At 36.2% G+C, this 13,158-nt stretch overlaps 1 protein-coding gene across 2 annotated transcripts; it reads right to left on the bottom strand.

Annotated features, from left to right (window-relative positions):
- Positions 1-1,173: 1,173 nt before the first annotated feature.
- On the bottom strand, positions 1,174-6,979 carry LOC114875053. 2 transcript variants are annotated; one of them, XM_029184934.2, is made up of 5 exons: positions 6,932-6,979; positions 6,676-6,865; positions 6,025-6,420; positions 5,870-5,953; positions 1,174-5,784 (listed from the first exon to the last, which is right to left on the bottom strand). In XM_029184934.2, exons 2-5 carry the CDS (start codon positions 6,694-6,696, stop codon positions 3,700-3,702), a joined length of 2,586 nt encoding a protein of 861 aa, XP_029040767.2. In that variant the 5' UTR covers positions 6,697-6,865; positions 6,932-6,979; the 3' UTR covers positions 1,174-3,699. The 2 variants fall into 2 exon arrangements, with proteins under 2 accessions (XP_029040767.2, XP_029040766.2); XM_029184933.2 differs by having other exon boundaries at positions 6,676-6,973.
- Positions 6,980-13,158: the final 6,179 nt, after the last annotated feature.

Raw genomic sequence — 13,158 nt, 5'->3', positions numbered from 1 at the left:
CGATGACCAGAGGAAATGTGGACGATTGTCGTGGATCTTGGGTTCGATTGATCATTGATTCAGATAACGATTCATTCCGAAACAACCATATCAGAAGCTGTTATTTGAAATGAAATTAAAGCTAGGGTTGAAGAAGAAGAGAGGATAATGAAATTGCAAAATTGAAGATTTTTTTAAGAGCTGTAACACTCCAACTTCTCAATTTTATTGAGGCAGAGAGCTTGGCCTATTAAGGCTTGAAAATGATCGCAATTGTAGCTACTTTGTTTTTTAAAACAGTTTGCCACATTTCTCAAAAGGACCATAATGAAGCATGATCCCTGGTTAATTAACATAGTATTGTAGAATAGAGATTCTTCAGATCTCGTCCTCCTTGACGGTAATTGTATTCGCTCTTTCATTACCGTAGATGTTAATGGAACAGGTGGTGTCTACGTCTGCACGAACAGTTTTAGAACCAAAGATAGGTGCGTTGAAAATGGTCAAAGTGGTACATTCAACGATTTCAATTCTAGATCGTTGCATCTAATTGCTGATGATAAAAAGAGCCTAATTGATGGTGGTTCTTTATAGAAGACACCAAATATGGATCAATCTATTTTTTTTTTCTTTTCTTTCATGTTACCATTAACTTTACAAGGTCCCAATTAAAATTCTACATGATGATCAAAGAAAATACAGTAAAAAAGTAAATGCAATAAAGTTCCTAAGAATAGCATAGGAATAAAATTATTCCCAATTTCCTTGCATAATATCGATCGTCGTTGAACGTGTAACGCTCGTCCACCCACACGTTGGATCATACACGCGGCGAAAATTGTTGCAACACTTGCGAATAAACGAGCGTGTATCGTTCGGGGTTTTGCACAAGCGTTTCATAACAAGGCTCTCGCAGGCGAGGCCGTTCATTCATTCATTTGGTCGAATAAGGTGTACTGGATCCAAATTATTGGAACATTAGCTTGATTGAAGCGAGCTGGGCTCGGCCTGATCGCGCGATCGATTTTCTCCGTGTAAGTACAGCGAGTTGCATAAGTGTTTGTACCATTCTCAATTAGACATACGCGATACTTTTTTCACCACGTGTTAAATACAATCGAATAATTAAGAAAAAAAATATTTAAAAAGGAATAAAAATGAAACATGCTGTGATAAAAAGAAAAAGAATAAATCTATTTTTAAACACATTTTATTCATTTGTACAATTTATATTATAATTATCGTCGATATTTTATACACAGTATATTCGACTTGGAATTAAATAGATAATTTCCTACGGGAATCGTTTTTCGTGCCAAAATCAAAGCTCGTGAATCTCGACTCTGCTCAAGCTAAAAGTTCTGAGAACTTGGTCCTTTAACAAAGATCTTCTATTATTTTTTCTTTATTAAATACTAAGGAATGAAAGGAGGTAGTTAAAGAACCTGTCCAATTCTTTATTTTTGCAAATTCTGAATGGAAGACGCAGAACACTAACTCTTGAAACATAGTCGAATCGATAAAGCACGTTGAACCTTTGTTTTTGGCAAACACGATTTATTTTTACTTTGCAGCGGAATTCTCGTTTCACTTCGAGCCAGTTCAAAAGTAAATCGAATCGCTTTCCTTTTCTATTCATTTCAAACTAAAATTTATTTAGCTTACTACATTGCTTTGATGAATATTCGATAAATCACAGGGTTTGATGAACCGAGTGAAAAAATTTTAATTGAACGCCATAACAGAGATACGTAATTACATAATTATTTTCTATTACTTACCAGAATTGATACTACCCACTTCGGATCGGAAAACTTAAATGGGTATTAAATAATATTTTTAAAATAAAAATTCAAAGGTGTATCCAACATATTTAACTAATCATCGATAAGAATAAAACGACACAATTTTTTGGTATGATCTTATATTGATCAATTATACTTCAATGTATCGCTTACATTTCTCAAAGTAATTATAAGGAGCTCAAACCTATCTCGTTTAGGTTCGAGTCTACTTAAAAGTATTGCTTCTGTTTCTCGAAATACTTGGATCCCAACTCTAGTGAACAGCCTAAAAATACACGTACGCCACAAAATGCTATTCTTCATCGCATAGGTACGTGCTAACACGTACTCGAACTTTACAATGGTTACTTTCGATTTTAATTACAATACCCATGATCTCCACAGAAACTTTCTATTACACAAGTTGAAAATCAGAGGGAAGAACGGCACGATTCACAATATCCAAGAGAAATATTTCACGTGAAACGCAATGTATTTTTTTTTTTAGAAGAATCGCGATGGATTCTGATAAAAATTATTATTACAGTGATTATTATGCATTTCATTAGTAAACCATCTTTGTATTTCCATTGGTGTAACCAGATTAGGGGCCAGGTTGGTTCCGACCCCCTAAAAATGTGGAGTGGCCACCTCTTCATTCCAAAATTTTCCAAGTTCCAGAATTTCAAAATTCCAAAATTTCCAAGAGATCCATTTCATCCCATAAGAAATCCCAGTTACACCAATGTGTAACTCTATTATAATCATTACTTTTTTTTATTTGGAAGTAGCATTTGTGATACTGATCAATTTATTAGCCGTGAAAGTACGGTAAACAGTAATTTTAAATTGCATAGAAGCTCGTTAAGATATCGAAGAAGTAAATAAGCTTAGCTTTCGTTTTCATTGGACCGTTTTACAACGAAAGTATCGGTTATTACAGCGAGCTTGTATTCACATCGAAATCGGTTATTTAACCATTCCAATAGACTTATCTTAATTACACTTGTGTATTTCTCTTTTTTTTTTCCCAAATAGAAGTACGTAAGACATGCAAAGAAAGAAAAGAAATTACGATTACGCTATAACACATTGATTCAAGCCATACATTATAAATAAGTACTAAATCTTGCAAGGAGAGCTTTCCCAACTTTGGTACCATGATTCTTGTCTCGTAACAGAAATCTTATTCCTCGCAAATATATACCTTAATGAGTATAAGTTCGACCGTAATATTGTCAGCTATATTATGCCATATCTATACCAGCACACGCAATGAAAATGTATTACTCCCTTTCTACTACTCCGTATCAAATGAATTTAAAAGACACATCACAACGCAAAATATTTGCGAGGTGAGCCCTAAATGTAATTGGAAGTAGCACGCGTTATTATACTGCACTATGGAAACCATAGCATCCGACAACGAATCTTTAAATATTGTCTCATTTCAATACGCACGAACGCAATTTCGTTCTATAATATTTAATCGCAGTAACAAGAATAAAAGTTCGTTATCTAATTTAGTTGGGCTATTTTCCGATCTAGAATGATCTATACAAAACTGTAGAGAAAAGAAAAGGAGAAGTCCATTTACACATGACAGAAAGTTGTAAGAAGGAATTAATTCCATGTCTGATTGATTTTAATCAAATTACACACGCGTTACTTGTAACACATAATTGACTAATGTAAATAGCTAAAGGTGATTGGCATGAAACTAAATCTCATCCGGCAAGCAATAAATTTACAACTGTACAAATAAAATAAATAAAACTCTATGTCTGCAGTGGTGTATAGAATGTTCTTCCCTAAACTACTGATCTTGGTACAGCCTTAAGTTTCACATAGTTACAAAAAATAATGCTCTGTTATCTTTAAAGGAACTCCCTGCTAAAGTATTTAATAATCTTCTGAAATATCAGCTGAAATACTCTTACACCTTTGATCCCACCTTATCCTGGCTCCTCTGAAGCCTTTTATGATCTTTCCTATATTTCTCAATCGTTAGATCAGCATTATCGGTGTTCGATAAGCTTAACGCGACAGGATCTAAACTTGCGGCAAGCTTTAGATAAGTCTCCTCCATTTCTTTAGTGATCTTTACCTCGTAATCAAAATCTGTAGCGTCCCCTTTCTTCAATGTTTTAGGTAAAACTTTCTCCTCTTCAATCGGTACGTCGAAGGTTATTAAATCCTTATCTTTGTCTAGGACCGTGTTATTTACATTCAGTGAAAAATTATTTACATCCTTATTTGAATCTCTCTCTTTGAAACCTTCGACTTTTACCTCCGCGTTTGCGCATTTATTCATTGAAGAATTCTCGTATAACTGTTGATTATCACCGAGCGGTATAGATTTTGTTTTAGGTTCATTTAAATACAATAGGGAAGGACTTTTATCCATTATGTTTTCATTAGGCTTTAATTTCGTGTAGCTTGGTACTGAGTTATCCATGTGAACGGACGACTGAACCCATTCGGCTACTCTTTGTAACTGATTATTGTCGTGCAGCAATATCGGTGTACTTTCCTCGCTACTAGTCGAGACCGATCTTTCAGATCCAGAACGAGATAATTTCTTCGAATGAACTAAAGCAGTATTTGGTTTGTTACTTCCGCTAGTGTATAATACAGTTTTATAGTGGCCAGCGTTATCTAAAAGAATGTTTTTCGATCCTGGTGTCACTCTCACCAGACAGTTTCTAGGACCGGTTGTTCTGTTCTGACTATTCGGTTTTGCGTTACCAATATTATGCAAACGGGTTGATCGAACAACGTCGCTAGAACTGCTAGATGGATCGGAAGTTGAAATTACCATACTATCGCTACTAAAACTTGGACTAGTGGCCACTTCAATTTGTCCAGAATCATTCTGGGTTGTAACGCTGTCAACATTTTTCACTTCTATTAATGTTAACTGCGGTGGCCGATTAGTTTCTTCTTTCGGTCTGTCATTCTTCCAAACCCTATCATTAATTACATCAATCTCTATATCACTGTTGAACTTTTCCCCATTTTTACCGTCCTTTTTCGTTTGTGATTTCAGCTTCGTCCATTCGTTCTTCCATAATCTATCATTAATAATATCAATGTGGCTTTGTTCTTTTCCATCAAAGTAAGTTTTAGGATTTTCAGGAACTGTATGGCTGTGATTCGAAGGTTTCTTTTCCAATTTGCTCCAAGAATTTAAATTGAATTTAGAGTCAGCTTGTAAATCGCATTTTTTATTCGCTCTAATTTGTTTTCCTTTATCAGAGTTTAGTTTACTATTGCTACATGTATCATTAATCTTTTGGGATATTGCCTGTTTAATCGTGTTTTCATTTTGATTTTGAAACACAATTTGCGCATCGTTCCGACGCATCGAATTCTTTTTATTTAAATTAACTTTTGTGTTCAGACTTAAACGAGTGGCGTCCTTTAAATTGTCTACAACTTTACCGTTCTTACTTACAAATTTATCTTTTGTGCATAAGTGTTGACAGTTGCTATTCTTTGTACAATTGTTCTGATATTGTACTTTACTGTTGACATTTTCATTCACCTCATGGTACACCGCGTGTACCATAGAATTTTGGCATTCTTTATTTTGACCATTTTTGTCAATATTCTTTAAATTATCCCCATGTTTCTCCACGTTTTGTGCATATTTCATTGCACATTCGTTGCAAGGAAATACACCTTGTACGCTAGTTTGAGTTTCAGCATCAACCATTAAAATACTTCTATGGCATGTACAAGTATCACAATGTTTGCCAAATATTCGTTCCTTTTCCCGATCTTCTAAAACCTTGGCCATTATTGCAGCTGAGACAATATCCACCGGTGGTTTGGATTCATCTGCGTCATCGTCGCTATGTTTATCACCAGCTGACTTAGTTACATTGTATACCATTGCTGTTGGAGGAAATGTTGAGATCGGTACTGTAATACTTTTCACGTCAGGCGGTGTAGCATCATTCGAACGTTTCTTTTGTGCAATATATGTCTTCACTTTTGCTTGTACTTCAGATGGTAACTGAAGATAAAAAGACCAACCATATGTTAATGTAATTTTTACACAGTACAATCATTATATATTTAAATCAATTCAAATGGCTTACAGAGTCATATTTTTGACCAACAAAATTGGAAGGTTTACACTGGAGAAGCTGTATTGCTAAATTCACATCATGTCTGTACTTTTCCTGAAACGAAAACATACATTTCATTCATAATTCAATCGAAAAATTATCAGATTTTGATACTGGAAACATACATTATCTTGGGTTAAACGATGTATAGTATAATTTGCATCGGCTAATCTATGAGACAAGGTTGCAATATCCTTGGTAAATGCACTTTTTTCTGTTTCACATTTATCTACAATCCTTAATAATTTATCCTCGAGACTTTGATTTACTTTTTGAACACGTTTATGAGCCTCGTGTAATCTTGAATATTTCTCTTGCCATATTACAAGTTCTTCCTTCAAGGAAGCTAATTCTCCATTTGGAAATTTATCAGCCTCGTTCAGAAACTGTGTCTCCATTGTTACTATGTGATTATCCCTTTCCAATAAACGTTGTCTTAAGTTTTCTATCTCTACATGCAAATGCATGTCTCCATGTTGCTGATCATTTTGATTGCAATTTACACATTTGCAACCACATTCCTGAAACATATAGTCACAGTTACTAATTTCCTTGCATGGTAACATGTATTAGCTAAGTACTCCAAGGAGTAAAAGATAATTGACTATTGTGAAGCAGATTCAGTTTTATTTGCAATATGTTTATTTTTCTTTAATAATCTTTAATTCACAAAAGAACTTATAGCTGTTACTTTCCACCTTTTATTTTTTATATGTATTATATCTCCATTAATTTTTATCACAGTATCATATTTATTTACTGTTATTGTTACGTACCTTACATTTTTCAGCCATCATGTAGTACGCAAATTATATTAAAAATGTTGAAAAAATATTTATGAATAGCGAGACTTCGAAATTGGAGCCTCATAACCCTAATGTTCAGTTCGTACAGAAATATGGACAGCCTTTACACGTTCGAACGCAATTTAATTCCTCATAACATTATCAGCCACCGGGTCGATCTCTGTAATAAAATTTGTTTTTACGAAGTTATTAGTGTTTAAAGAAATATTATTTCGATAAACTTTACAATGACAGATTGCAAGTTCCTTGTCGTCTGCCACACATCAATTTAAGTCAGTAACTACAGATACAAGAAGAATGGACATGCCTTTGTTCTGGAAGGGTCCCAGACAACCCCAGATGAAATTAGGTCTGCGTGTAGAGAGCACAATCGGTATGGCAGTTATGCTTGTTTTAGCACCCCCTTTGAATATGCTTTGAATAAAAATAATGATATAGTACATCTCGTGACATATGGGTTGAAAATCGCTATCATAGTAGATAGAATGTCGCGTAAAAAAGAAATTCACGCGTCAAAGTCTATCATTATTATTACAGAATAACGAATAGCACCATAGCTTTCTTCTAGTATAGGTTTTATCTGCCTCCGGAAAGTAATTAATTAATTATTAGCAATTTTTAGAGTGATCATTCTTGTAGGTTCGAACCGCTGCCCCTATAAGGCTCATGATTAATTAATTACTGACTGGATTCTTACAAAACCTATATTAGAAAGTCGCTACAAGTATGTAGATTAAGAATCAATCATAAAAGTTACCCCCTTAATTAGAACTAACACAAGGCCGAAAAATCATTAAAATAATTGTTTAACAAATTTAACTTCAGTTACTTTGGAAAATTAATTAAAGAATCGAAGAGTATTTGTAACTGTTATTATTGTATAACGATTATAACTATTTGATAAAAATCAAATTTATATTAAAACACAATAATCACTTCTTAATATTGTATAAAAATTAAATAATTCAAACAAATTTACTGAATATCCGTGTATAAAAGTTAGAAAAATAATAAATTTCAATAGATATAACAATAATTTAATTAACAAATAATTGTAAAATTATAAATAGTAATTAAATAAATTTCAATAGAATAATCAAACAAAATTTTACAATATACCCACGCGAAAATTAAAGAAATAAACAATTTAAATAGATATAACAATAATTTGATTAATAAACAATTGTAAAATTAAAAATAATAATTAAATAATTTTTAATAGAATAATTAAACAAAATTTTACAATATACCCACGCGGAAATGTAAAGAAATAAACAATTTAAATAGATATAACAATAATTTGATTAATAAACAATTGTAAAATATAAAATAATAATTAAACAAATATTAACAAATATCAGATAGAAATAGTTAAACTGCGGAACCGGTGAAGCGGAACGTCATGCTTGATTGCGCGCGGCGCGCGCAGGTACAAGCGCGACCTGGAGAGAGGTCAAATCTAGTCAGTCTTATCGCGACCGCTGAAGGATACGGATGGATCTGTCAAACATATACCGGTACGGGTTGATACCATGGATATTCGTGCATGGATTTATCAGTGTGTTACCACAAGTGTTATTGTGTGTGCCTATGGTGTTTCCTATAGTCTTTCCCATGTATTTTGGAATATTTATACGGATATATTAGTGCGTTTTATGGTGTGGTCACCCATGTGTTTTGACATTTTTATACAAGTGCATGAGTGTGCTGTGTGGTGTGGTACCCCATATACCTGCATGTGCTTTATTGTGTTTTATGGTGTGGTTTCCTATGTGCTTTGGCATATATTTACGGATTTATTAGTGGGTTTTATGGAGTGGTACCCTATGTGTTTTGGCATATTTATACGGATTTATTAGTAGGTTTTATGGAGTGGTACCCTATCTGTTTTACTATAATTTTGCAACTATTTTATGGTGTTCTATGGTTTTGATCTTCATGTGTTTTGGGATGTATTTGCATGTGTTTTACCATGTTTTATGGTGTAGTTATTCCCATATAGTTTTGCATGCATATTTTTGAATTATCCTATGTATTAGCATATAAATACAACAAATTGAGAGAAAACATATATCGTTCAAGAATCGTGATTTTTATGCTTTCAGATGAGTGCTTTGCCAGTGGGGATACCGTTTTTTTGACGAGCCAACAGTCGAGCTATGGATCAATTATGGATCAATCTAATTGTAAGATGCGTGGCGAGTGCAGTGGTGCAAGTCAACGATCGGTGAGTCGCATGCTTTAAAGTACCTCCGGTTCCCATCATGTCGTAGGACGAATGGTCCGTAGCGACACGGGAATTGGTTGTAATTTTTTTTTTTTGAGCGAGCATAGTGACCCACGAATATCACTGTATTATTTTATACAATGATAATCGTGCAAATTGGTTTTTTGTGTATTTTATGCCTTAGCTCAGGATAGGGTTTTCTTGTACATATTTACATATATAGATTTCGAGTTTAAAAATGTAGAGAAGTCGGATGACCCTCCGACTTCACAATACACTTTCTTTTTTATATGTACAAGAATTTATTTCGCGATGAGCGGATTTCAATATCAAAGTAATAAGCATGAATACTATTAATTATTATAACTACTTACTTTGATAACGAAATCGCTCTTGAAATTGAAACGTTATTCCAATTTTACTCGTGAAATTGGCATCAGATTAGTATATGGGCTGGCCCCCAGGGGGGTCGGTACTTGCTTTTCAAGCATTGTATAAAGTTCCCCTTTCGAACTTGAAATTCATTCTGTCTCGTTGACGGTTCTCGACCCTAAACACTCATCATTCGCACTTCAGCCTCACGAACTCTATCACATAATCATTTATCCATCTGCATACCTTTGTGTAGTGAAATATTACCCCGTTAGATATTAATGTACCAGTCATGTTTCTAAATCAGGATTTTTTATTTTAATTAGTGTTGCGAAAAATTTCCAACGCGAGAGTAAATATGACTATACACTGACTAGTATTCGGTGGGAATCCTTTTGGTTTTTAAACTCAAACCAATATTTTATTTATTTAATCAAATTAGTTACAAGGATTCCGCGGCATAAGACCGTGAAACACCATCTCATGGGAGATAAACCCATGCATTACTAGGCCTTTGCAGGCGCAGCTTTAGAGTACGGAACATATGAAAATATGTTACCATATTCTAAACTGTAGTCCTTTTGTCTATACTAGGGGCGTCCGTCAATCTGACACCGTTGGATGCAACGTGTTGGACGGGCGGGTAGCGCTCTTAGCGAAGGGGTGCATCCTGTCCTGGCGTTACGACGTCCAGGCGGGGTGGGTGGTATGTAGCGTCTGGCGTATGAACTAGGGGGCCTAAGAACCTTCGTTGCCAGCTGATATTAGCAGTGGACGTATGTTTGAGTCATATTTGCTCAATTTTGCTTTTCAATATTTGCTCTTCAAGCATAATTTAAAGCTCCCCTTTAGTCATGTTGCTAGATCAGGATTTTCTATTTTAATTAGTGTTGCGAAAAATTTCCAGCGCGAGAGTAACTATGACGATGCACTTACTAGTATTCGGTGGGAATCCTTTTGCTTTTTAAACTCAATGTTTTATTTAATTAATCAAATTATATACAAGGATTCCGCGGCATAAGACCGTGAACACCATCTCATGGGAGATAAAACCATGCATTACTAGGCCTTTGCAGGCGCAGCTTTAGAATGTGGCGGAGTACCAAATCTTCCATTTGATAAACTGCAGCCTTTTGTCTATACTATGGGCGTCCGTCAATCTGACACCGTTGGATGCAACGTGTTGGACGGGCGGGTAGCGCTCTTAGCGAAGGGGTGCACCCTGTTCTAGGCGGGGTGGGTGGTATGTAGCGTCGAGCGTAAGTTCAGGGGGCCTAAGAACCTCCGTCGCCAGCTGATATTAGAAGTGCACCATTTTTGCGTCATAGTTGCTCTATTTTGCTTTTCAGTATTAGCTCTTCTTTCGTACTTGAAATTCATTCTGTCACGTTCACGGTTCTCGACCATAAACACTCATCATTCACACTTCAGCCTCACGAACTCCATCACATAATCATTTATCCACCCGCATACCCTGGTATAGTGAAATATTAGCCCGTTAGATGTTTATGTACTAGTCATGTTTTTAGATCGGGATTTTCTATTTTAATTAGTGTTACGAAAAATTTCCAACGCGAGAGTAAATATGACAATGCACTGACTAGTATTCGGTGGGAATCCTTTTGGTTTTTAAACTCAATCGAATATTTTATTTATTTAATCAAATTAGTTACAAGGATTCCGCGGCATAAGACCGTGAAACACCATCTCATGGGAGACAAACCCATGCATTACTAGGCCTTTGCAGGCGCAGCTTTAGGATACGGAACATATGAAAATATGTTACCATATTCTAAACTGTAGTCCTTTTGTCTATACTATGGGCGTCCGTCAATCTGACACCGTTGGATGCAACGTGTTGGACGGGCGGGTAGCGCTCTTAGCGAAGGGGTGCATCCTGTCCTGGCGTTACGACGTCCAGGCGGGGTGGGTGGTATGTAGCGTCGAGCGCAAGTTCAGGGGGCCTAAGAACCTCCGTTGCCAGCTGATATTAGCAGTGCACCATGTTAGTGTCATAGTTGCTCAATTTTTCTTTTCAGTATTTGCTCTTCAAGCATTGTATAAAGTTCCCTTTTCGAACTTGAAATTCATTCTGTCACGTTCACGGTTCTCGACCTCACGAACTCTGTCTCATAACCATTTATCCACCTGCATACCTTTGTGTAGTGAAATATTACCCCGTTAGATATTAATGTACCAGACATGTTTCTAGATTAGGATTTTCTATTTTAATTAGTGTTGCGAAAAATTTCCAACGCGAGAGTAAATATGACTATACACTGACTAGTATTCGGTGGGAATCCTTTTGGTTTTTATGTGATAAAATTAGTTACAAGGATTCCGCGGCATAAGACCGTGAACACCACCTCATGGGAGATAAAACCATGCATTACTAGGCCTTTGCAGGCACAGCCATAGAGTACGGGACATTTAAGTATGTCGCATTCCATACGCTAAGCTGTCTTAAAGTCCTTTTGCCTATACTATTAGCGTCCACCACTCGGACACGTTGGATGCAACGTGTTCGATGGGTGGGTAGCGCTATTAGCGAAGGGGTGCATCCTGCCTTAATGGCCAGGTGCCATTACGGCCAGGTGCCTTAAACAGGCGGGATGGGTGGTATGTAGCGTCTGGCGTATGAACTAGGGGGCCTAAGAACCTTCGTTGCCAGCTGATATTAGCAGTGGACGCATGTGGAGTCATATTTGCTTAATTTTGCTTTTCAATATTTGCTCTTCAAGCATAATTTAAAGCTCCCCTTTAGTCATGTTGCTAGATCAGTATTTTCTATTTTAATTAGTGTTGCGAAAGATAACGCGAGAGTAAATATGACGATGCACTTACGAGTATAGGGTGGGAATCCTTTTGGTTTTTAAACACAATGTTTTATTTAATTAATCAAATTAGTTACAAGGATTCCGCGGCATAAGACCGTGAAACCATCTCATGGGAGATAAAACCATGCATTACTAGGCCTTTTCAGGCGCAGCTTTAGAATGTGGCGCACGACCATATGTTACATATTGTAAACTGCAGCCTTTTGTCTATACTATGGGCGTCCGTCAATCTGACACGTTGGATGCAACGTGTTGGACGGGCGGGTAGCGCTCTTAGCGAAGGGGTGCATCCTATCCTAGGCGGGGTGGGTGGTGGTAGCGTCGAACGCAAGTTCAGGGGGCCTAAGAACCTCCCTTGCCAGCCCTATATTAGAAGTGCACCATGTTAGCGTCATACTTGCTCTATTTTGCTTTTCAGTATTTGCTCTTCAAGCATTGTAGAAAGCTCTTCGTTCATACTTCAACTTCATTCTGTCACGTTCACGATTCTCGACTCTAAACATTCATCATTCACACTTCAGCCTCACGAACTCTATCACATAATCATTTATCCACCCGCATACCCCAGTATAGTGAAATATTAGCCCGTTCGATGTTTATGTACTAGTCATGTTTTTAGATCAGGATTTTCTATTTTAATTACTCATCTGAAAAAATAACCTCACACCGCGTTACGCATTTCCTTTTAGCCCCAATCACTCTGTCTTACTTTCGCGGTCATCCTCCAAGCTATCCGACTATATACTCCACCCCCTTGGGGGGACCAGTCCATATACTAAATCAGAGCTGTGAAATTTCGCTGATATTCTTACTTTTAATAAAGTGAAAATATCATCTTTAGTTTTTCCTAATCATACATTTTAGCTTAGGCATTTCAGCACACATGAAGAAAACTGGTAGGTGAAAATACCTTTGGCCTTGTTCATTTTTATGCCCAAAGCTCATTCGGGTACTTAGATGTACTCGCGTGGGTGGAGGGCGGTGGACAAAGTTTAGTTTTAAGTGTAATACATTTTG

Source organism: Osmia bicornis, chromosome 13, assembly GCF_907164935.1.
Source record: "Osmia bicornis bicornis chromosome 13, iOsmBic2.1, whole genome shotgun sequence".
Classification (NCBI taxonomy): Eukaryota; Metazoa; Arthropoda; class Insecta; order Hymenoptera; family Megachilidae; genus Osmia; species Osmia bicornis.
Note: the sequence above shows the minus strand (reverse complement) of the source record. Positions and strands in the feature narration are given on the sequence as shown.